This window comes from Apodemus sylvaticus, chromosome X (assembly GCF_947179515.1).
Source record: "Apodemus sylvaticus chromosome X, mApoSyl1.1, whole genome shotgun sequence".
NCBI classification, from domain to species: Eukaryota; Metazoa; Chordata; class Mammalia; order Rodentia; family Muridae; genus Apodemus; species Apodemus sylvaticus.
The window spans coordinates 101,732,843-101,757,837 of NC_067495.1; the positions used below are offsets into that span (position 1 = coordinate 101,732,843).

General features: G+C 38.1%; 1 protein-coding gene and 1 pseudogene across 1 annotated transcript in view; one reads left to right on the forward strand and one right to left on the reverse strand.

The window, feature by feature from the left end:
- The window catches only part of Dnaaf6 (dynein axonemal assembly factor 6), a 34,044-nt gene that overhangs the window by 3,731 nt on the left and 5,318 nt on the right, over positions 1 to 24,995 (forward strand). The window contains exons 3-4 of the mRNA XM_052171000.1: positions 2,981 to 3,086; positions 7,573 to 7,669. Of these exons, the coding sequence (XP_052026960.1) occupies positions 2,981 to 3,086; positions 7,573 to 7,669 (203 nt within the window). The remainder of the gene's footprint in view (positions 1 to 2,980; positions 3,087 to 7,572; positions 7,670 to 24,995) is intronic.
- LOC127675059 (glyceraldehyde-3-phosphate dehydrogenase-like) lies at positions 9,757 to 10,752 on the reverse strand (annotated as a pseudogene).

Below are 24,995 nucleotides of genomic sequence, written 5' to 3' on the forward strand. Positions count from 1 at the left end.
AAATAGAATCAATATAGCATTTTCCTCAGCAAAGTCAAAAAGTAATAAAAAACTAATATTTCATAAGAGGAATTCATTAAATGACATTGTATTAGATACTTCAGATTACTATGAAGGTATGTTGAATATTTTTTAATTAAGTATATTCTTTATTTACATTTCAAATGATTTCCCCTTTCCTGTTCCCCACCCCCAAAGTCTGATAAGCCATCTCCCCTCCCCCTGTTCCCCAATAAACCCTCTCTAGCTTCCCTGTCCTGGTATTTTCCTACACTGCTGCATCAAGCCCTTCCAGGACCAGAGGCCTCTCCTCCCTTCGATGTCCAACAAGGCCATCCTCTGCTTCCTATGCATCTGGAGCCATGGGTCCCTCCATGTGTACTCTTTAGTTGATGGTTTCGTCCCTGCGAGCTCTGAGAGTACTGGGTGGTTCATATTGTTGTTCCTCCTATGGTGCTGCAAACCCCTTCAGCTCCTTGGGTCCTTTCTCTAGCTCCCCCATTGGGGACTCTGTGCTCAGGGGCTGGCTGAGAGTGTCCCTCTCTGTATTTGTCATGCACTAGCAAAGCCTCCCAGGTGACAGCTATATCTGGCTCTAGTCAGCAAGCACTTGTGGGCATCCACAATAGTATCTGGGTTTTGTAACTGTGTATAGGATGGATTCCTGGGTGGGGTAGTCTCTGGATGGTCTTTCAGTCAGTCTCTGCTCAACATTTTGTCTTTGTATCTCCTTCTGTGGGTATTTGTTTTTCCTTTCTACTAAGGACCCAAGGATACATACTTTGTTCCTCCTTCTTCTTGGACATCATTTGATATGAGGATTATGTTTTGTGTATTCCAAGCTTCTAGGCTAATATCCACTTATCAGTGAGTGCATACCATGATTGATCTTTTGAGACTGGGTTACCTCACTTAGTATGATGTTCTCCAGCTCCATCCATTTGTCTAAGAATTTCATGAATTCATTGTTTCTAATTGCTGAGTAGTATTCCATTGTGTAAATATACCACATTTTCTGTATCCATTCCTCCGTTGAGGGACATCTGGGTTCTTTCCAGCTTCTGGCTATTATAAATAGGGCTGCTATGAACATAGTGGAGCATGTGAGTATTTTCACTAAAGTGATAAATACATGAAATAATACATATACCTTGACTTAGTCATTCTAGTTTAAAACATCATGTTACACTTGACAACTAATTAATTTTTAATTTGTCAATTCAAAACAAGCATGAGATTTCTAAAAGTTAAAAAGGTGAGTTGAAGCAACCGTTCCCATGGTGAGCTGCAGGTTACATACAAACATATCATTTTTATTTCGGCTGCAGGTTAGCAATTTTCTAATAAGGAAAATAATTTTGCCTCCAGCTGTCTGCATTCCTTGGTAAATTTTTGAAATAGAAGCTTGGGGAGCTCATACATGAGTAGGTTTCACTGTAGGCACATTGTTACTCTTCTGTGGCAACCGTAAGAATCTCAAGCCCTTTAGAGTCTTCATTTTTTCATTCCACTATAGTGTAGCAATTTCCCAAAACCACTTTATTACTACAAGTTCAGTAAATATTTATTGAGAATCTGTTATACACCAGGCAATATGATAATCTTTGTGACTACAAAGGAAATCAAAGATCTGTTCTGAAGAAGAAAGTAAAACAAATAGCTATGTAATTTTACCTTACATGCTTCCAAAGGGAATTCAAGGGGTTCCTTAAAAACATTTCTGGTCCAGGGCCTAGGATTGCAGTTCAGGGTTAGTATTATTAGTCATCTAACACGGTACAACATCACAATTCATGCAAAGAAGAAATTAATTTTTTTCTGACTCAAACATTTTTGTTTATACATGGTTAGAGAACTGAATCTTTTGCAAACCTTTGAGAATATGAAAGCATTAATTTTGTTGTTCCTCATCCAAGTTATCAGAGAATGATCAGAAAGGGGAAGCACATTTTTGCTCATCAAATTAGCTGATTTAAAAGATAATATATAGAAAATTGTTTAAAATAATGGATAAAATGAAGTCTGAGTATGCTTTTAAAATTTCAGGTATTATTACTGTATGTACTCAAGAGGCTCTTTGCCCTCCTCCAGCTATATTCACTACATGGCCGACTAGTTCACATCTGGACTTCTGTACTGCCATATTTCCAGTAATGTGGGCCTAATAATCTCAACAATTGGAGGGCAATGAGTCATATGTAAAATGCTATGTATGAGCCTGCACTTAGGCTTTAAAAAGCTTATGCTAGATAGAAGCAGATGATTTACAAAGAACTGTGGAATTGAAAACCTGACCATCAGGTGCATTTCCAGGAAAGCTTAAAAGGACTAAAAGTAATGTTCTGAACCTAACATAGGTCTCCAATTGATGTGCCAATGAGACAAATGCATGCCGCCTGGGGTCTGTATATTTTTAAACACTTAAAGATACATAAAAAGAACTTGCTCAGCACTGCAAAAGGACAAGTGACAGAGATTTTCTTTAACGTGCACATGTGTAGTAGGAAAATACTGCATTAAAAAGTTACGATCTTAGCCACCGTTTTCTGTTTCTTTAATTGGCATTGTTTTGTAAGATTATATCACACACTCATGAAATACATCAAAGGGCTTTTATGGTAAAACACAATGCATGATAATATAACTCTGTCCAAATTAGATTCTTGAGCTTCAGTATTTTTATATAAAAAATTTACACAAGACCATATTTGTGCTTTGGAAAAATATGTATACCACCACCATAACTATCTGATTATCTCCATGCCATCTATTTAGAGATTATCTTATTTTCTTCTTTTTCCTTAGGTGCTTTTTTTCTTAAGTTATTCTTACATTTATACAATGTATTGATGTATATTGATATTAAGGGTAAATTGCAGTTTAGTTTATGTGGACCAAAAATAAGTTAGTGATTACAAGTAACAATGCTTCTGATCAGCTTTCCCAACAGCTGCAGTCATGTCTTCTCTTTTCTTCACAGCCATTCCTGAACCCAGGAGTGATGAAAATGAGAACATCTGGAATCCAGAAGAGGTTCCGGAAGGAGCAGAGCATGATGATATATGGGATGTTCGAGAAATCCCAGAGTAAGTCATATGACACCAGGAATGTGTCTAGATACTTAGGTTGATGTGTCATCTGATGCTATTATATTTTTATAAAATTCATTAATGACTTGTACCACATAATAGATAAAAACTACAGTGTCATACAGAGATTATGCACAATTGATTGTTTTTCCTGTCCTTGAACAAAAACAAATAATTAAACACAATGCCTTCCTATTAGTTATTATCTAGCAATAGCGAAATTTATATTCAATTTTAGTTTTGTTTAATGAAGAACTAACAGTAATAGAAAAAAACAGCCATTAAATTATAAAAATTCATACGAACCAAATTACAATACCATGTTTGTGTGTCAAAGCCCTACTTTTAATTACTCAGTATTCTGTAGTTTCAGTAAAAGGCTATGTCCTCACTCCAATTATCAATTATTATGCAGACATATTCACTAGATCTTTCAGGGCTATGCTCAGTATTCAGTATATTCTGCAACTGCAATTCAAGCTTTGCTTTGCAGCTTTTTTATACAAAGTCTTTTCATTCTGATAAAAATTCACTCATTTATGGAACTGAAATAATATTTACATACATAGATAAAATTCATGGTTAGGGCATCTTTAAACATTTATGTTTTATAATCTTGAGCATTTAAAACACCTAGAAATATAAAACAAGTATTGCTGGCTTATAATGTATTGTGTTATAGTGCATCACACTAGTCTTATATAGTACATTCTACATATACATAACACGTTTGCATTAGTTTTAGGCATTTTGTTTTAGAGTGGATAAGGCTCTTGCCCCTGAGCTAACCTCAAACTAAGATCTTCTCTCTACCTCTAAGTGTGCATCTTCATGTCTTCCCTACATGATTGTGAAAGACTTTTATGACAAATGGTCTGACAACATTTTTAAGTCTAACTATGAAACGGTCCAATAAATATTTTTAAAATTACGATTTAATGTTCGTTTTGAAAATAAAAGCAATGGTATATCACACATAATTACCTGAAAGAAAGGATACAGCTTTCAAATAAGTAAATCCATGATTTAAAATCATTTATCTGACTAGTTTTTTTCCCTAGGTCCATGTCCTAGGGTTACTATTGTTATGAAGACACAAGATGACTAACGCAGCTTATGGAGGAAAGGCTGCACTTGGCTTACACTTCCACAGCACTGCTCATTATCAAAGGAAATCAGGACAGGAATTGTAGGACAGGAACCTGGAGGCAGGAGCTGATGCAGAGGCCATGGAAAAGTGCCATTTCATAGTTTCAAAGCTTGCTCAGCCTGCTTTCTTATAGAACCCAGGCTACCAGCCCAGGAGTGATACCACCCACAATGTACTGGATCCCCCCAAATCAATCACTAATTAAGAAAATACCCTGCAGGCTTGCCTATGGCTTCATTTTATGGAGGCATTTCCTCAATTGTGCCTCTCTCCTCGCCAGCAATTCTACTTGCATTAAGTTAACATAAAACTAGTCACCCCCACATGAACATTCTTTAAAACTTGCTGATAAAGGCATCTTAAAATTTACAGATAATCTTTTTTATTGAATGTATTCTTCATTTACATTTCAAATGTTATACCCTTTCCCAGTTTCTCCCCTCCCCGTAAACCTGCAACCCATCTTCCTACCCTCTGCCTCAAAAGTATATGCCCCTCCACCAGAACCACTCCTACAACCCCCACCTTGATTTTCTTAGTAATTGTCAACACGTTCAAGAGGAATAAAGTTTTAAAAATGTCAAACTTCTTATCCTCCTCTGGATACCCCATTTAAAAAAAATCTAGATTTTCAATTGACAAAATTTACTTTAAATCTTTCAAAAGAAAATTTATATTTGGATACCTATATTGTAAATCCAATTTTTAAAATTGAAAGCTCATTTTTTTCATATAATATATCCTGATTACAGTTTTCCTTCACTCTACCTCCCAGTTCCTCCCAACTTGCTCTGCAATCCAGATCCATCCCTTTCATATCTCTCATTAGAAACCAAACAGCCTTCTAAGGGATAATATAATATAAAATATAATAAGATTTTAAAAATGTAAACACAGTGGAATAGGACAAAACAGAAAAAAATGCACGAGAAACATACAGACACTGAGACCCATTGTTGACACATTCAGGAGCACAAAGCTGGAAGCCATAATACACAAAAGACTTCTGCGTAAAAATGAGAAAAACCATTCAAAAAATAAAAGAGGTAAAGTTAAAAGAAAAGAAAAGGTCTTGGGTATGACAGGTTGAGACAAAGAACCTCCAGAGACACCACCGAGTTTGTTGTCTGTTAACTTCTATCACTGGGCATGGGACATATTTCTATGTCTAAAGAATGATAAAGAAACCCTGAAGTTTTGTGGTACCCACATATCTATATAAAAGCCACCCATTTGTCATATTAGAGAATAAATGTCTCACACCCATATGCAGCCAACTCCAAACTAGAGTCAATGTCCACTTTTTATCCAGACATTTGAAGTTCTCCAGAGAGAGCATCCATCAAAGGTCAAAGTGACTAATAACTCCAGGTGCTCTACAAGAACTTTTATCTTGATTTTTTTTTACCTTGTGGATATACACTTCAAAAATGTCCTAATACAGAAAGAAGAAAATGGATAACGAATATGGAGGTCACAAAAAGAAGAATGGCAAGTGACCAAGGGGAAAATAATAAGGGCCTAACCTGAGTCACTGGCTTGAATGGAGAAATATAAAGGTCAATTACTTCAGGGAATATGAAGGAAGATTTAGTGATTGATTAGATATGACAGATGGGAAGAAAACATTTAAGAGGATGAGAAGTTTATTATTTAGGATTATAGATGGGACAGTTTGTTGTTGGATATATAAACTCTGATGTGCCTTTGGGGCCTCAAGGCAAATCTACATTGTATGAACTAGGAAAATGTACCTTTTGCTCAGAGTATGTGCAGAAACTTGAGAAATTTCATTTTGAAGGCACACACATGCAATTCAGTTTCTTCCATTTTATTTTCACCTGGATGAACCTGTATAAATACTTGGTAGACATTCCAGCTTATTAAGAGATTGCTACTCTCATTCAAAATTGGGAAGATCTACTTCATTCCTGTGCTTTATTTACAAACTGTTAAGAAATTAAACATAGTTTGCAGCCTTATAATGTGCTGTCACACTATTTCACTGGGTGGAATTGACGATTCAAAATAGCATATAGGTTTCTTGCCCTCTTGTTCTTGCTCTCTTCTCCTCTTGTTCTTACCCCTTCCCCTCTTCCCCTCTTTCCCCATTCCCCTCCCCACTCTCTGCCCACATGCTCATGGCCTACTTCTACTCTTCTACTTCTCTCTCTCTGCCTCTGTCTCTGTCTGTCTCTGTCTCTCTGTCTCTCTCTGTCTTTCTGTCTCTCTCTCTCTCTCTCTCTCTCTCTCTCTCTCTGCCCTTCTCTATCTCTATTACCCCCAAAACTCCCTTCCCCATTGCCCTAAATAAACTGTTCTATACTATAAAAACATATCTTATAGATCTGAGAGTATAGGTACTTAGTAAAACACTCTCTACCATGTGTGTATGAGGCCACCATTTAGATCCCAAACACAGAAAGGAAAGAGGGACAGGAAGGGGAACAAGAAGGAACAGGAAGGGAAGAAAAATAAGGAGGGGAAGGGGAGAAAGATGAAAAGAAAAGCCTTGTAAATCATTGTTTTAGTCTATTGGAAGAACTAGAGTACCTTCTAGGTGGGAGCTTCTATCCATTTTATCCCTAGAACAAAGGAAGTGTTTGTGAATTGTGTGTAGGGGGTGTGTGTGGAAAGGACAGCCTTTCGTTTATAAAGAATTCCATTGGACTTGAATCTCAACCCCATAGTCCAGCTGCCACAACTATACTACCACTGTTTCTCTTGTAGAAGCTTAGAAGCACAAACAACAGTAGAAATCAGGTAGCTCACACCTGTGTCTCCTGTAGAGAAGCCTGTGCATTTGCAATGTCACCAAAGTCACATAGTGACTGACACAAAGTCACATAGTGAATGTACTGAATCTGAAGTGTCTCTACATTGTAGTTTAAAGTGAGCAAAGGAAGTTTTCTATCTATACATCAATCCTGCGGGTATGGGACTAGTATTTTCTTGAACCAGTATATTGAAAGAATTTTGTTTTGTTTTGTTCTGTTTTGTTTTTATTTGTACTATTATTGGGCATGTACTACAAGTTCCTTCAACCCACTTATTTGGGGTTGAACTGAAGCAGGTAAGCTTTATTTTAGAAAACAGTATGCACAGAAAATACAGCCCTACCCCTCAGTGTTTTGACTGAATTTCTAGACTTCTATTCCTTTGTGAGCTACTACATATTTGAAAAATACTGAGTAATTAATCCATTTTAGTCCTTTGCATTCTTTATGTTTTTGTGCTAACATAACCTCAAAAGTCTTCTGTTTGTTTTGTGTGATGTGACAGGAAATTGTTTTTTCACCTGAATATTGTCATTGAAAATTATATTTTTTTCAGTTATGAGATTGTATTCCAACAAACTGTGGGAACTGAGGACGTATACCTAGGGTTAACAGGAAAGGATCCTTCAACAGCATGCTGTGAGGAGCTGGTGGTAAGCATCACCTCTTTTTCTCCATTTTGTATTGAACAGTATAGATAATTAACTACTATTTTCATAATATTGTAAGCAAATATATAAACTACAAATGGTGTTTGCTATGCTTAAGATACCAGGACATTAATGAGTTAATTTAAAATGAATCACTTCCAAGAATCACCTAAGCGCATATATGTTAGACAAAATTAACAAATAGACAAGATAAAGTCATATAACCCAATATGCCATTTCTAGTCCCATTGACACTATTTTAATAGTACTGAATATCCTTCCATAGTTCTGTCTGCTTATCTGACCAGTTACTACCTTCTGATGTGCTGACAATCCAAATAGGATAAAAGATTTCCTTTCCTGAATTGGCTTTTTCTGTTATTTCTCTATTCTTGGGATGACTCAGTGTGCAATGAGGAGCTTTGAAAGGTGTTTTCTTTGTGATTTTCAGATCTGACATTTACTGCTAAAAATAACTGTAAAATGTTGCTTAGTTCCATTATTTGAATGATGACATAACACATAGGGACCATGTAACCATTTCTGTACCCACAATGGGAATGCCGGTAATAGGAAATGATTGTACTTCAGGGTTGCCTGTTCGATCCTCAAAATGATTTTGTTGAAAAGTCTGACTCAACCCTAGAATGTGAAATTCAACTCACTTTGGCAACATGTACATGTAATTGGTGTTTTAATTTTATTTTTCAGAGCAGGGACTATTCTTTTTTTTAATCCTTTTTCTTCTCTTACATGATCGAATGCTGAGGTACCCTCAGGAGATGCTTAATATCTTTTCTCAAGAAAATGATAAATGGACTCTTCTTTTGGCAGTAGCTTCAAGTTTTCTCTTATTAACAAAATCTAAGACATTCAATTGAATCAAGTAACATAATGGGAATAGTGACTTTAAGTACCTCAGGAGAATTTTCAAGCTCTAATGAGTTAAGATTTCAAGTGATCTTGAAGAAATTAGCTCCCAGGGTCTTACCAGTAATATTCAAATTTCTCTCCCTTAAATTACTGTAAAATTATGTTTTTGATGTCTAGTGTTGGGGATAGCCCTAAGCACTGGAGAAATTCTAGGCTCTAAATAAATAAAACTGTTGCTAGTCTATCCGTTTTTCTTATGCAAATTGCTATTAGTTTTAGTATTAAGGATATCCTGAATAAAGGATCTTGGAAACAAAATCACATCTTCTAACAGGAATATACAGTTTACCTAAAAGCAAATAAAAATATGTAGAGAATATTTGTGCCTTCCCTCAAGTGAATTTATAATGTATAATCAACTAGGGATAAAACCTAATAGAGATAAATTGATTTTATTATTAGCATTTAAATTCAATATAGGCATAGACCCCAGTGAAAAGCAACATCACAACATGAACTAAAACATTCTTTGTGTCATGGCCCCCCCCCCTCTCTCTCTCTCTCTCTCTCTGTGTGTGTGTGTGTGTGTGTGTTGGAGGGCAACAATTGGTGGTGTCATTCTTATTCTCATCTCAGGAACACCATGCACTTCCTTTGAGACAAAACTTTCATGGCCTGGATTTTACCACTTAGGCTAGAGTGGCTGCTAAGAGAGCCCCAGGGAGGCCTCCTGTCTCATCAGCACCTTCAGCCTTGGAATTAAAAGCATGAGCCACCATGCTTGGCACTTCTATGTAGGCTCTGGGGAAACAAACTCATGTCTTGGTGTCACCTGAGCCATACCACAGCCCCACTCTATGCCACTTTCCTACTTCTTTTTTCTTATTTCCCTTTCTTTTCATATTTATTCTACATCTTTAAATACCAAATGAATTCTACTACATACCAAACTTTGTCCTAAGTGCTAACATACATATAGGAAGCAGAAATAGTCTATATATTGATTTTTTGGGGGGTGCAGCAAACTTTTATCAATGATATTCAGGAGAGTAGGTAGGACTCCCTAGGCCCCTCCTGTTATTATGGGGGTCTGGGATGGAAATTGTGAGGGAGATGCTCAGTGTTGGGGGCAGAGTTTGGACAGGGACTCCTCAGCAACTGAGGGCTTCTCTTGGGCTCTCAGTGTCCTAGCTGGTGGGTGGGTGGTCCAGGACTTCTTACTCCTTGGAGGCAATGTAGGCCACAAAGTTTACCACCCTGTTGCTATAGCTGTATTCATTGTCACACCAGGAAATGAGCTTTACAAAGATGCCATTGAGAGCAATGCCAGCCCTAGCATCAAAGGCAGAAGAGTGGGAGTTGCTGTTGAAGTTGCAGGAGACAACCTGGTCCTCAGTGTAGCCCAGGATGCCCTTTAGTGGGACCTCAGATGCCTGCTTCACCACCTTCTTGATGTCATCATACTTGGCAAGTTTCTCCAGGCAGCATGTCAGATCCACAATGGATACATTAGGGAGTAGGAACACGGAAGGCCACGCCAGCGAGCTTCCTGTTCAGCTCTGGGATGACCTTGCCCACAGCCTTGGCAGCACCAGTGGATGCAGGGATGATGTTCTGGGCAGCCCCACTGCTATCACGCTGAGCTTCCCAGAGGAGCCATCCACAGTCTTCTGAGTGGCAGTGATGGCATGGATAGTGGTCATGAGCCCTTCCATAATGCCAAAGTTGTCATGGATGACCTTGGCCAGGGGGGGCTAAGCAGTTGGGGGTGTAGGATGCATTGCTGACAATCTTGAGTGACTTGTCATATCTCTTGTGGTTCACACCCATCATAAACATGTGGGTATCGGTAGAAGGGGTGGAGATGATGACCCTTTTGGCCCCACCCTTCAAGTGGGCCCCGGCCTTCTCCATGGTGGTGAAGATGCCAGTAGACTCCACGACATACTCAGCACCAGCATCAGCCCATTTGATGTTACCGGGATCTCGCTCTTGGAAGATGGTGATGGGCTTCCCATTGATGACAAGCTTCCCATTCTCAGCCTTGACTCTGCCATTGAACTTGCCATGGATGGAGTCATACTGGAACATGTAGACCATGTAGTTGAGGTCAATGAAGGCAACAATCTCCACTTTGCCAAGTGCAGAGCAGAAGGCATCCCTGGTAACCTGGCACCCAATATGGCAAATCCATTTATACCAACCTTCACCATCTTGTCTATGGGACGAGGCTGGCACTGTATAAGAAGATGAGGCTGTCTCTGGAACAGGGTGAAGCAGAGAGTTTATATATTGATTTTAAAAAGATATTTACAGTGACAGTAATAGATGTCTTTTTTTTTAAAAAAAATCCTTGGAGGTCTGTATGGTTAGTCTATATGTGAAGGAATGTAATGGGTGCAGAATTATGATCAGAAAAAAAAGATCAGTTAAGTCCATTTGGATGAATAGGATTCGGACAACATGCAAAGAAAGGTCTCCTAAACAGAGATAAGAGCATTTGAGAAAGTGTACAAGCATGATATATTTGAGTAAATGGTGACTATAACAAGAATCAAGAATAAGTGTGGGCAATATTATATTGGTACACTGACTCTCAAAACAGACTTTTTTAAGAAAAAAATTTAGTTCCCTGTCTTGGGTTGGAAATGCTTATGTCATAAATAATAAAAGAAATAGAAACATGCAGAAGGTCATGGGTTTGATTTGCTGCACAGAAAATAATCAGACTCCCAAATTTTAGCTTGTATTTATTTCTGTGAGTAAATGAATAGTGACCTCCATTTTTATTGCTTAACTCCACTGTCAAGACTCAGAGTAAAGAAACTGTTGACCTCATCTGTGCTGGTTAGATTTTTTGTCAACGTGGCACAAGCCAGGTTCATCTGAAAAGAGACCTTAGTTAGAAAAATGCCACCATCAGATTGGGCAGCAGATAACTCTGTGTATGTATTTTCTTCAATTGATGATTGATGCTGACAGGCCCACCCCACGGTGGTACCAACCCTAGGCAGGTAGCCCTGGGCTGTAAAAGAAAGCAAACTGAGCAACCCAGAAGAAGCAAAAGAATAAGAAAGCACTCCTCCATGCCCACTGCATCAATTCCTGCATACAGATTCCAGCTCTGACTTCCCTCAATGATAGAATCTGACACACCTCTTGCAACAAGGCCACACCTCCAAATCCTTCCTAAACAATCCAAAAAGTTGGAACCATATATTCAAATGTATGAGCCCCTGGGGGGCCATTATCATTCAAACAACCACAGAAATATTTCTCTATACCTCATGAGTCCCTACTTTTTAAAAAATTGCCCTTTCCTTTCTTTCTTTTTCTTTTTGAGACAAGGTATCTCTGTGTAACAGCCCTGGCTGTCATAGAACTCACTATGTATTAGGCTAGCTTCGAACTCACAAAGATTCTCTTGCCTCTATTGCCCAAGTGCTGGGATTAAAGCCATGCACCACCACTTCCTAGCTCCTTTTCATTCTTGATATTCTTTATCTTTTCCCTCCCTATGGTCTCCACTATATGGATTTTCTATAAATATCACTGACTATATTATCTTAGAATACTTGAATATCATTGTTTGCTATAATTTCTTAATTCAACAAATACTCAGAGACCTTACTATGTGCCAGATGTTATTGATAGACCACACAGTGGATAAGTAATGTTGAAAATAATAAACAAATTTCTCCTTCTAGCTTACTGACAAGACCAAGCAGTCCCTAAGCAGCAGTGTAGTTGGAGCTGCTAGGCAGACTGAACAGATTTTTCACAGATTCATCAACAGGAAAACAATGACACCACCCCAAGGGAAGGAGATTATTACTTATGCAGACAGTGCTAACAAGATCACTCTTCAATCAGTTCCTCAAATCCTTTGCTCACAGGAAAATATCAAACTAAAAGTGTCCAGATGGCAGGTAACCTGAGCGGTAGGGTAGACTGTTGCTGTAGGGGCAACTCTGCACTATAGCCAACTACTTTATAGCCTGCCTCTGTACTATATACTTGGTGTGTGTGTGTGTGTGTGTGTGTGTGTGTGTGTGTGTGTGTGTGTGTAAAGTATGTATATATATTATATTTGCTATATAATAAAGGCTATAAAGTATCTGTATATATATATACATACTTATGTATATATACTGTATACTTGTTATATACTGTATCTGTATTCAAAATAAATAAAATGGGAACTTCTGTGCTTTTCTAGAACTAAGAAGCACTGTGAAAAACTGTCTCCTGGCAACCTCCTACAAGACTGAGGGCCTCCTACAAGGTAGAGAGACAGATAAGAAATAGCAGTGGGGCAATTCCTCAAAGGTTACTTATCATCCCACATTTCCAGAGGATTCTAATGTGTTCTGCCTAGACCTAGGTCACCCTCTAGTCTTACCTTGCTTACAAGGCCTATGTGGATACTTCAAGGTCGCTAGGGTGGCATAGTAGAGACATTTCCATACACTATAAAGAAATGATTTTTGTCTTGCAGCTTTCTTTTACTCAATAGTAGGAGAAATAGCTCATGGTTAATACAATGTTTATTATGTGCTAGGCATTTATTTCTCTAGAAGTGTCACATACTGCCTTCTTAATCACCACACCACAGCTGACATAGATGTTGTTATTAGTCCCATTTTTACTGATTAGGGTATGGAAACACAAGCAGTTAATTTGTCTAATATCACACTTGTAAGGTCTGGCGGTTCTAAGGCTGTTGGGATCTGATTGATGTAAGGGCAGAGTGATATGAGTGCAAGGAAAGGAAATGCCACGTTATTCAGCATGGAGAAGGCATGGAAAGACAGATAATGTTCTGTCAGGCAACAAAGGATGGAATGCCTTCGGAACAAAGTGATAGGTAAGAATAAAGCCATGACACAATGAGAGGAGGTGGTGTGTTTTCTCTTACTTTTTTTTTTAATTTTTCAAGTTATAATATAAACATTTCTCCTTTCTCTTTCCTCCCTCCAAGCCCTCTCATATACTCCTCTTTGCCACTTATTTTCATTATCATTTTCAATTGTCATTGTATACATATGTGCTTTGAGAACTATTTGTGAAATTCTTAGCACTCCAGAATACTTGTAGACATGGAGAAAATAAGACAGTATAAAAGATATGGAGCTAGATGTAAAAACCCTTGAATGTCATTCTAAGTGCTTTGGCTGAATAATGTACCCCTCGAATTCCTATATGGAAACCCAGTTTTAAGCATGAGAAAATTTGAAGATGATGCCTTTAGGAAATAGGTTCAGGCCAAATCGTGGGCTGTCAGGACAGGCTGAGTGACCTTGTAAGAAGAGACACTGGAATGTTTGCTCACTGGTTTTCTACCATGTTGTGACACAGGGACCACCTATATATTAGGAAGAAGCCCCTCACTATAACCAACCCTACTCTAATTTCTGATTTCCTGGCTTTAGACTTGTGAGAAAATAAAAAGTATTTTTCTACCGTTTAAGTTACCAAGTTATTTCGACATGGAAGGGAAAGGAGAAGAGCCCGTTAGATTTCAACTTTCCTGTTTAATGAATAGGGGTGTTACAATGGGTGAGTTCAATGGTGGCAACTGTATTTCAGAACTCCAGAGGCGGTGTGAACATATACCTCCCTCAGTTTGGTGATGGTGATAGGGAAAAAGGGTGACCTTGGGAAACCTGGTGATAGTGTCTCAGCTGTGACAGTGAGGTTGGAAAGCAAAGAGTTCAGTAAACGTTCCGATGGTAATATTAATAAGGCATAGGCTGGGCAGTGGTGGTACATGCCTTTAAATCCCAGCACTCAGGAAGCAGAGGAAAATGGATCTATGTGTTTGAGGTCAGCCAGGTCTACAAAGGGAGTTCCAGGACAGACACGACTACACAGAAAAACCGTGTCTTGAAAAACAAACAAGCAAACAAATATTTTTAGGACCTGAAAAGTGGTTGGTGCAATATTTAAGGGAGAAATAGGAGCCAGTTTTCTAGCTTGAGGGACTACAAATATGATGATGGCTTTAACCAAGGTATAGGATAGTAATGAGTTATCTGGAAACGATACACTCAGACAGTGATACCTCTTTCTCTTACAGCTCACCTGATTTTTCTACAGTTTAACAATCACCACCCATTACTTTGTACTATTTTGTTTGCATGTTGCAAGGCGAAGTATGGAATGGAAATCGAAGGAAACAATGTTCTAAGACTGAGTTATATTAAGCTCTTCTTAGTTTGAATTTAAAACACAGTGGGAACTCTTGTTGTGAGTGAGTTTCTAACAGGCTATTAAATGCAAATCTATATGGAACTCAAAGAAGAAAGAGACTGGAATTGTTGATTTTCAGACTTGATTTTGATCTCATATATTTCTCTTGATCTCATATGTTTCTCTCAATATATTTCTCCTTGGGTGGTAGAATGTGTGATCACATGTGCAGAAGTATGGGTAGCTGTGATATGTAGGGAGATAGTCTGACCTCCGCAAAAGAAGTAGGTGACTACACTGGCGATTTAGGTCCATAAATTCCCATTTTCACTCATCTCCATTTTTAATGTCCCAAACTGAATAGGCCACAGTTATTCAGCTAAGTGATTCATTATTTGTTCCAGAAGAGGGAAAAAGTCTGCTGGTAGTTTAATATTTCTTTTGAACTAGAATCGATGCAAAGTCCTTTTGTTCTCCTATTTTGAGGGTTCTATTTGCTTTGTTTTTCATGGTCGTCTCTTCAGAGCTTGAACTAGGAGTCTGCTTCCCATCCACGAGCCTCACTGAGAACTGAGAGGGATTCAGGGGTAGACTAAAAGTCAGTCATCATCCAGTCGATACAACCAGGAATCATATGTTTATCACATGCACTGATTTTTACAAATCTGTCAATCATTTTAAACTGTTTACTGAGATTTTTTGAATAGTGTACTTCTTGAATTCTTAAGGTTAAAACAGTCGTATTCATTTACTCCTAATAAATAAATAGATTTAGTCTCTTTAGTAATGAAGTTGATTATCTTTTTCCATTTAAGATTCTAGAGGACAGAAACCTATTTTGTCTCATTTTGTTGAGCTTCCTGATTATGCTGACCTTGTTTGATTAGTTACGTATTAAGCCATGTATCAGGGAGAAGGATATTTGAGCTGTAATAGGATTCCTTATTATCAGCTTGAGGCAGCACAGTAAACCTTCAATTAAATTTCTAATAGTTCTTTCAGTAACATACATGCATTTATAGTTAATATTATAGCATTACTTTATAATGATCATGGTGGTGGGAGAGGATAACAAATATCTTCTTAAAAGGTAATATAATTGTATTGACTTAATATATTTCTGATTATGAAAGTAATATATATTTATGATGATAAAAAATACCAGTATTAGCAATGTGAAAAATAAAAGCCCTTCACAGTGAGATACATAATAACTCCAAGAAGGCCTTAAAATCATGAATGGAATAAGGGTGCAAAATGTCTTATACATATTATGTAGTAATAAGAATCACCAGTAATTTTACATTTCAATGAGGCCCTTTTGATGTAGTTTCATCAAATGATCAAAATCACATGCCCCATAATTATTGTGGCAGAAACATTTGATTACAGACAAGCAGTTTCATAACTTGAAAAACATCAATGCTTAAGGTAGGGATGAACAAAGGAAGATACATAGAATATAAGCAATTTTACTGTAAGAGTAGAATAGTTATTTACCAGAGGCTGTAGAGAATGGAGGGGGAGAAGAATGGGGAAAGGATGGTTAGTGGGCAGTAAATTATAGTCACACAAGAGCAAGGAACTCTGGGATCCTATTGCACAGCAGGGCGACTACAGGCAATAATTACGGACTGTACATTTCAGAAGGTTAGAAGAAAGGATTTTCAGTGTTTGCACAATAAAGAAAGGATATGTATTGGGGAAGAAAGGTTTAACTTGATTTAGACATCACATAGTGTATAAATGTATCAAAACACCATGTGGTACCTCATTAATAGGAATACTTTCTAAACATTTGTGTGTGTGTGTGTGTGTGTGTGTGTGTGATTTGTATGTATATGCTGTGTATAAGATGGGTGAGGAGGTGTGGTGTCTGTGGCACACATGTGAAGATCAGAGGACAATCTCCCATGTTGGGCCTTACTTTCCACTTAGTTTGAGACAGGCTGGTCTCTTTGTTGTTTGCTTCTGCATCAGCAGGCTGGAGATACTTGCCTTTGTCTCCCATCTTGACATAGGAGCATTATGATTACAGACATACTTCTGTACCTGACTGAAGATGGGGGTCTAAGTATTTGTACTCAGGTTCACATGAACCCCTTTGCCCACTGAACCATCCCCTCAGCCTAATATGTACATTTTTGTTCATAAGGTAAATATAACGTAGTCAAAGTGGAAAAAAGGAGAAGGGTTAAGAAGGATACTTCGAATTACAGGGAACACCATTATATTGGTTAGATAAAAAGTGGTCAGCCAAACAGAAACAAAATAAAAAGCTCACAAAAACCAGGAGTCTGCTTTCTGCTGGCCAACTGCTTCTTGGCATTTGACCTGCTTTGGGGTGTGGTTGACATAGCAAGTGACACTCTACTGGAGAAAATTGACAATGAAACCAACTACAAGTAGGATTAAGGGTGGGACTTGGTGTCCCCTTTCTCCTTTCCCTTCCCATTCCCCATGCAGTAATTTTGTGAGTTTGGTGTGTGCTGCTGCATATTCTATGAGTTCATACATGTATCACGTCTGTGGTGTCTGGATGACATTGTTTCCTTGGGGTCATCTACAATCTCTGACTCTTACAGTCTTTCCGCCTCCTCTTTCACACAGATCCCTTGAGCCTCGAGTTTGACAAGCACATCCCATTTAAGACAAAGTGCTCCAGAATAGCTCAGGCTCTGCACATTGTTAAGGTGTAAGTGTCTGTGCTAATTCTCATCTACTTTGAGAAGATTCTCTCATGAGGGTTGAGCAAGTCTGTCGCTTTGTTATTAGGAGCCGGTTCATTGCTATGATCCTTCAACACAGTGGATCTCAACCTGTGGGCTGTGACCCCTTTGAAGGTTGCCTGTCAGATATCCTGCATGTCAGATATTTACATTATGATTCATAACAATAGCAAAATTACAGTTATGAAGTAGAAATGAAAATAATTTTATGGTTGTAGGGTCGTCACAGCATGAGGAACTATATTAAAGGGTTGCAGCATTAGGAAGGTTGAGTGTTAGGATTCTGTCTAAGGTCTACCCTGCAGTTACCTGGCAACAGCCAGGTATGCCTGGCCTACTATAAAAGGGGATGCTCAGCCCCCCCTTATATCTTTTGTATCTCTTATTCTCACATTCTCCTAGCTCTCTCTTGCCCCCTCTTGGGCTCTCCTCCCCTCCCCCTCTCTACATGGTCATGTCCGGCCTCTGTTTCTCTACTCCCTCCCCCTCTCTGCCCCTCTCTGCCTCTACTACCCTATTAACTCCCATCCCATGCTCTGAATAAACTCTATTCCATACTATACTGGCATCTATCTGGTCCCTCAGGGGAAAGGGATATCTCAACATGGGCCCGCAGAGGCACCCCCTTCCCCCACTCTGCTGTAGAACATATTCTCTTAGCCTCTTTCTCTTTTTATGATCACAACATAGAGTACCACTGTTTAAGCCCAATAAAAGTAGTAGGTTTTCCCCTAGGGGACCATGACCAATCTGGTCTTGAGGGTGCTTGGTTTTTTGTTTTGGGGTTTTTTTTTTGTTAATTTGTTTTGATTTTTAATTGGGTGTGGTGTTTTTGATAGAGATAGAACACTGAAGCCCATGAAGTTGGTTAGGTAGTGAGGTGGTGAGGATCTGGGAGGATTTGGGATACAGGGAAGAATATGAGCAAAGTATATTACATGGAAAAATTAAGAAGTGGCCAGCTTGCCAGGCAGTGGTGGTGCATGCCTTTAATCTCAGAACTTGGGAGGCAGAGGCAGTCGGATTTCTGAGTCCCAGGACAGCCTGGTCTACAGAGTGAGTTCCCGGACAGCCGGTGCTACACAAAAAAACAAACAAAAAAAAGTGGCCAGCTCTCAACACATATGCATATGAGCAATACTAAGTGGACTCAGCAGACCTATATTCACAGGCATACACATATGTATAGGTTGTGTGTGTGTGTGTGTGTGTGTGTGTGTGTGTCTGTGTGTTTGTAACAGTAATAATTAAAGAAGAGTTCGTGAATTTGAGAAGGAATGGGGAGACACAGGAAGAATTGCAGGTAGAGAGAGAGGATGGGGTATAAATTATGCCAACTCATGGATGAGTCTCAAGAAAAAAAATAAGTGTGAGAAAATAAATAAATAAAAAGAACCATTTGTTGGTCTTTGGAAGACAGCAGCTTCAGTGTCCTGAGCAATGGCCACTTGAACAGAGCCATGGAAGCAAAGACAAAAGGACAGCAAAAGCCATACTATTCTATAAGAGAGTTTGGTATAGAAAAGGGAAGAGAAGTGGAAGCATACATAGAACTTGGAAAACATTCTAGAAGAGGATTGTTTTAAGTATGATTCAAGCTAAAGACAAATATCTATTCTTTTATTAACATGTATTTTTTCCCTATTGTGTATTACTGGGTCAAATAAACAAACTCTAAAATGTATTCAAGGATGCCTAGGAAAGAACAGATGCATTTTCACTTAAGATTCCAGGATATTATCCTTTGTACTCGGGAGGCCAGGGATTATTAACTCCTGCCTTAAGAAGGTCAGTCTTGAGTGGGTAGTACTCGCTGAGAACATGCCAGGCCCTGAGAGCCATCCTTAGCAACCAGCCACTAAAGGATAATCTTGAAAACTAAAGAATTTCTCTACACAAACACACCAAAATTGCTTTCCTCTACTTTAGAGACCCTGATTAGAAACGGACAGTTTGTCTGGGTGTGGTAGTGCATGCCTGTAATTCCAGCACTTGGGGAATGGAGACAGAAAGATCACAGGTCTGAGGCCAGCCTGATCTACATACTGACCATACTTTGTCCCTGAATAAATAGCACAGTGGGAGAGAGTTTGGAGCTACTACGGGGTGACCACACAGAGAGAGTTTGGAGGTATGGGGTAACCACTCAACAGAATTCCCTGCTGGTGGCTTTTTCCTCTTTGAAAGAACTTTTCTCTCTCCGTTGATGATCTAACTCCTGGTTTTCCTCTCGCATCACTGCATTCCTCCTTCCCTTTGCTCCCATATCACTGTTTGCAGTTCCCTTGAGCTTTGACCTATGTCCTTTTCCCTCTATCTGTTCTCCTTCGGGTTAGTCCCTTGGCTTACTTCCTGCTTTTTTAGTAGGTGACAGAAACCCAACATGTCCATAAAAGAACTCATAATTGTGCTCTCTGACATCCGTCTCTTCTGGCTTTCTCATAGCAATACTATTTACTAGAGCTACGAGATAACAGTCCTTGCCTAGCACATAGCAGGCTCAAGCTAAGACCCTGACTCAGCACTCATTCCTCTTTCTTTGATATTTCAGGGTCAAGGCATCAGTGAGTCTTATTTGTTGTACTTCCAAAATATATTTTAAAGCCCCACTAGTTTTAATTACCACAGCTATTGATTTTATGTTCCAAAGGACCACCAATTCTTGCCTGGTCCATTTTTGATTTTCCTCTGACTCATCTCTGTGCTTCAACTATAGCCTTTTGACACACATTGTAAGAGATCTTTAAAAAGTAAGCAAGTCCCAGCCCTTTGTAAGATAAACTGGGAGAATGGTGAGTTCAAAGTTAGTGTAAGCTACTCAGTACATTTGAGGCTAGGCTGGACTATATAGCAAAATTGGTTTTTTAACAGAAGATAGCAAACAAATACAAAACTAGATCATGCCTTTCTTTACATAGGTCCCTAAATGCTGTCCTTTTGCACTTAGGTCTTTATCCTGATCTGTGAAGTTCTGTGTGTTCTCAGTTTTACCTTCCTTTAGTTTCATCTCATGTTCCATTTCCTTACTTGTTCATTAGTTTCTGCTTGCTCTAGCCGTATGGTTCTGATGCTTCTGTATACCAAGTTATTTCATTCTATGTGGAATGTTCGTTTCTCATATAGTGAGTTTATTTCCCATGTTTCCATCATTTTACCACCTATCTCTTTTTTGTTTGTTATAGCAATAATACTCCCAGATCCATAGTATGGAATAGTAATAAATAATGGACACAGCTTCTTATGAATAGCTCCTTTTCTGTTTATTTTTTAGCTTGTCATTTAGCTGTGATGTTTCTCCCTTCCCTTCCCTCCCTCTGAACCCTCCCACAGCCCCCACACTCTATGAAAGAGAGACAGAAAGATTGTTAGATCACGGAGTTTCCTGAGAGATTGTGTCTCCTAGCAACATCAGAAGCTGTGCTACCAAAGTCTCACCAACAGGACTACCCAATTGTGAGCAGAGTAAAGATGACACCAGGGAACATGCCAAACTGGGCGGGGACAAACCCACAAGGCCTCAACCCTACATAAAGAACTACAGCAAATGAATAAAGCTGCTAGTGGGAGAAGTGATCATGCTCAGGAAAGAGCACATCAATTAGGTGTCTGTCCCTTGCCAACAGTCAGCCCTTTTGTAACATTATATGGACTAAATAGATTTTATTTAGGAATATATGCATATACACAGTATGCACACAATAACAATTGATGAATAATTCCTTGATTGGAATAGTTGTAGTATAGTCAGCAAAGGCCTCTCAGGAGGCACTATTTGAGCAAAGATTTACAGGAGATGAAGGAGTGAAATTTGAATATCAGAAAAATCTGAGTAAACGTTTGAATCACTAAGGTTGAAGACAGGAGGTGCTATTGGAAATATTATAGAGAAAAAAAGAACTATTTAGTGAAATCAAAACCGTCCTGGAAATTGGTAAATGATTTGAATATAAACAGTAATGTGCAGTATAGTGCCACGATATGGAAATTTTAATGACATATATTTAAGATGGTTTGCTATCCATACACATAATGAAATGATTACTACAGTCAGTTCAGTTTTTATATACCTCATTACACATGTTACATTTTCAGGTGTGTTTGTTAAGGGTACCTAAAGTTGAATCTCAGGAAATATTTGTTATTAATTATAGTCTTCATGCTGTATTTCAAATCTCTAGGTTTATTCATCTTATGTTATTGAGACTTTGAACTCTTTTTACTTGACTCTCGCATTCCTCTATGTCTGGTCCACTATTCTCTCTCTACACATTTCCTTTTTGAAAGGTTGCACCTATAAGAGAGATCACACAGTACTTTTCATTTTTCTGTCTGGTTTTGTTACTTGGAAGGCTATAGGGCATGGAATTCTTTTAATGAAACAGAAGGGACAGACAGTCATATAAAGGAGATATGAGAAAATACACACAAGACAAACAAACAAACAAAATAGGAACCAACTGAAAAGACCGTGGGGAAAACAGTGCCCTCATTTTGTCAGAAAATGCTGGGAGTATTCAAGGAGATAAGCAATGAAGAAAGAGTGAGGCACTGTGTGGTCCAATGGACCTAACAGAAGGCATTGCGGAATCCTGGATGTGTAGGACACAGCAGCAGAAAGAGATAGGAATAGCCGTATGATAATTATTAGGTTACAAAGAAGAAGGCTTCTTATTGTTGTGAGAAAATGGAGATAGAAGCAGAATGGCTTGGCTTTGGGTTATATCAAGACAGATAGTGGTGAGGGACTGACTGATAGTGGCGAGGGACTGACCGCTCAGGGGACAATTGGGCGACTGTGTGATTATGGAAGTCTGTGGATGAACTGAGCTTTTTTTCTTTCTTTCTTGTCTCATTATGTTCCCTACTCTGGCCTTGAACTCCCAATCCTCCTGCCTGTCTTTCAAGTGCTGGGGTTACAGGCTGCCCCACCACACCTGGGTCCAAGCTTGACTCCTATGATAAGAGAGGAGTTGTATTTCTCGGACATATTTTAAAAAGAAAAGGAAGGAGTGGCAATGTCATACTAGAATGTTTCAAAAGATAATGACATTATAGAAAGCATACATTAATTAAAACTATGCTTTATTGACTTTTGTGCCCTTGTTTTGGAGAACACGTTTCTAAGTACTTATTCTTTAGAGATGAATAGTTATGTAAATTCAAGGTAGGGATCCTTCATCTTTGTTTTGTTTTGTTTTGTTTTATTTTCATTTTCTGTGGATTACTGTTGTTCAAGAGGTTTTGTTTATAAACTACTGTGGTCGTCTGGAAAAAAAATCTCATCTGTTTTCATAGGTCAACAAGGGGAAATTAAATTGTTCAAGCAATTCAAAATAAAACTCACCAAGCCTCTCCAAACACAATTACCTGATGTTATTTTGTTTCATAATGAAACTCAATTTTAACTTTTTTAAAGAATCAAATATATCAGGAATAGTGTCTATATTTTTGAAAATTGAAGTATTTTGTTATATCCACAGTCCTTAAATTAATTTAGAACAGTTTTCAAAACACAAACAAAATCATCTGTATATACTGAGTTTTACTCAAATTTCAATAAATAGTATGTACTAGCCAAGTTGCAAAAAATAATTTAAAATTATTCTTTGATTCAAATTTGTTTTTAATTGAAATGTTTTACATTACTTTGCCCTGCCCCTTCCCCCAACTCCTGCCATGTGCCCCCTGAATTTGCTAGCCTCTTTGTCTATTATTAATATTGTTGTTGTTTATTTTTAATTATTGTGTGTGTGTATGTTTTTATCCACAAATATATATAAATACAACATGCCGAGTCCATTTTCATTGTTTGTATGCATATGACTTTAGGGCTGACTGTTTTGCATTGGGTAGCTAATTAGGGGGCACATCCTTCCCTCTCAGCAGTCATTAATTGCTTGTAGTTCCTTGTCTAGGGTATGGAGCCGCATAGAATTTCCCCTCTTAGCATTAGCATGTCTATTGATAATGTTAGGATCTTCTTTGGTTAGTCCTTTCTAAATGAATTCAGTTCCTACACTATGTAAAAGAAAGATCCTAAATGCGTTTGTTTGGTCAGTGGTATTCCATACTTGGCAATTTTTAACAAGGTAAGTCTTTCGCACAATTGGAGGTCAACTATTTTCTAAGTATTTATTGACAAAACCAATTATTAAACAAGTCTAACTCATGTTTCAGTAGGAGTTTACTGTTAAGATTACAAGAGATAATTTCTTTCTTTCTTTCTTTTTTTACTTTTAAAGATCTAAACAGTTCAAAGTAAGAAAACAGTTGTATCTCTTGATCCCCATGACAAGTACAAGCCCTTCCAGTTTTCAGGAGGGGATTTTCTGTTCAGAGCCCCATGGAATCCTTATCTTGTGAGATATTGGTGTGCTCCATCCCACTTAAGCTGTCTTTACTCTTGTCCCACCTTTGAAATATTGTAGCAGACACTTTTAATTTTCTTAAGAGGAAAAATTAGTGGGCTGTTTCTTTGAATTATCTTTCAGTGGAACCACAGGTTATTATAATAACCACTTTGAAGTTCTGCCTAGGAAGTCTATCTAAACTTCCCATACATCATCATTCTTTCCTTCCTCGATTATCCTTTCGACATGCATGAGATACCATTTTATTCTCAAGATCTAAACATTTCAAAGTCAAGAAACAAATAGTTCTATCCCTTGATCCATTTGGCCAGTACAAGACATTAAAGGGCATCTCAAATTGACTATCGACTGGAAAGTTATTTCAGTAAAAGTGAGACCTTTTTGTCCAATGTAATGCTCATTTGTTTTGAGTCAGAGTGCCTCTAACTGCTTCTGTGAAATATGTGCTATTTGTTTCACTAAGGCATCTCTAATTAGGAAGATTTAATTACTAAAATGTATTTTAGAAGTTAATTGTTTGAGTAAAAAGTTAAGCACTGCATGTATGAAATGCTATCACCTCTCAATTGTTATCTCTCATACAGATTTAATAAAGAAAATGTAACTCAGAAGCATGTATTGATCCTCATACCTCACACTATGGAGCCACCGTTGTGTGCATTGAGCATGTTAGGAGGAAATGACAGTATGTCACTATTTCATACCCATTTCCTTTAAAGCTTGCATTTACCCAGGCAATTACAGCAATTGGACTCTCCAAATAACTAAAATGTCAGGTATCCTAGGTTATCTTAGAAACCTTATGAAGAAAAAGCTTCATAATTTACCTGAACTTTGGATACAATTTTTGTTCCTTTTTTTTTTTTTACAGAAATTATATGTCCTCACACATTTGTGTGTATATCATAATTTATGTCATCTACCATTACAAAAAAAAAGTAGATGTTCATCCGGCTAGTTTATGTCACCTTGACACAAGATAGATTTTTTGAAGAGGTAATGTCAATTGAGAAAAAATGTTCCCACCATATTAGCCCTTGGGAAAGCCTGCTGTACATTTTTCTCTATTTATTATTGACATAGGAGGGCTCAGCTCACTGTGGATGGTGACATCTCTGAGCAAGTGGTCTTGGGAAGCAAAAAAATAGCCAGCCGTGTGGACCA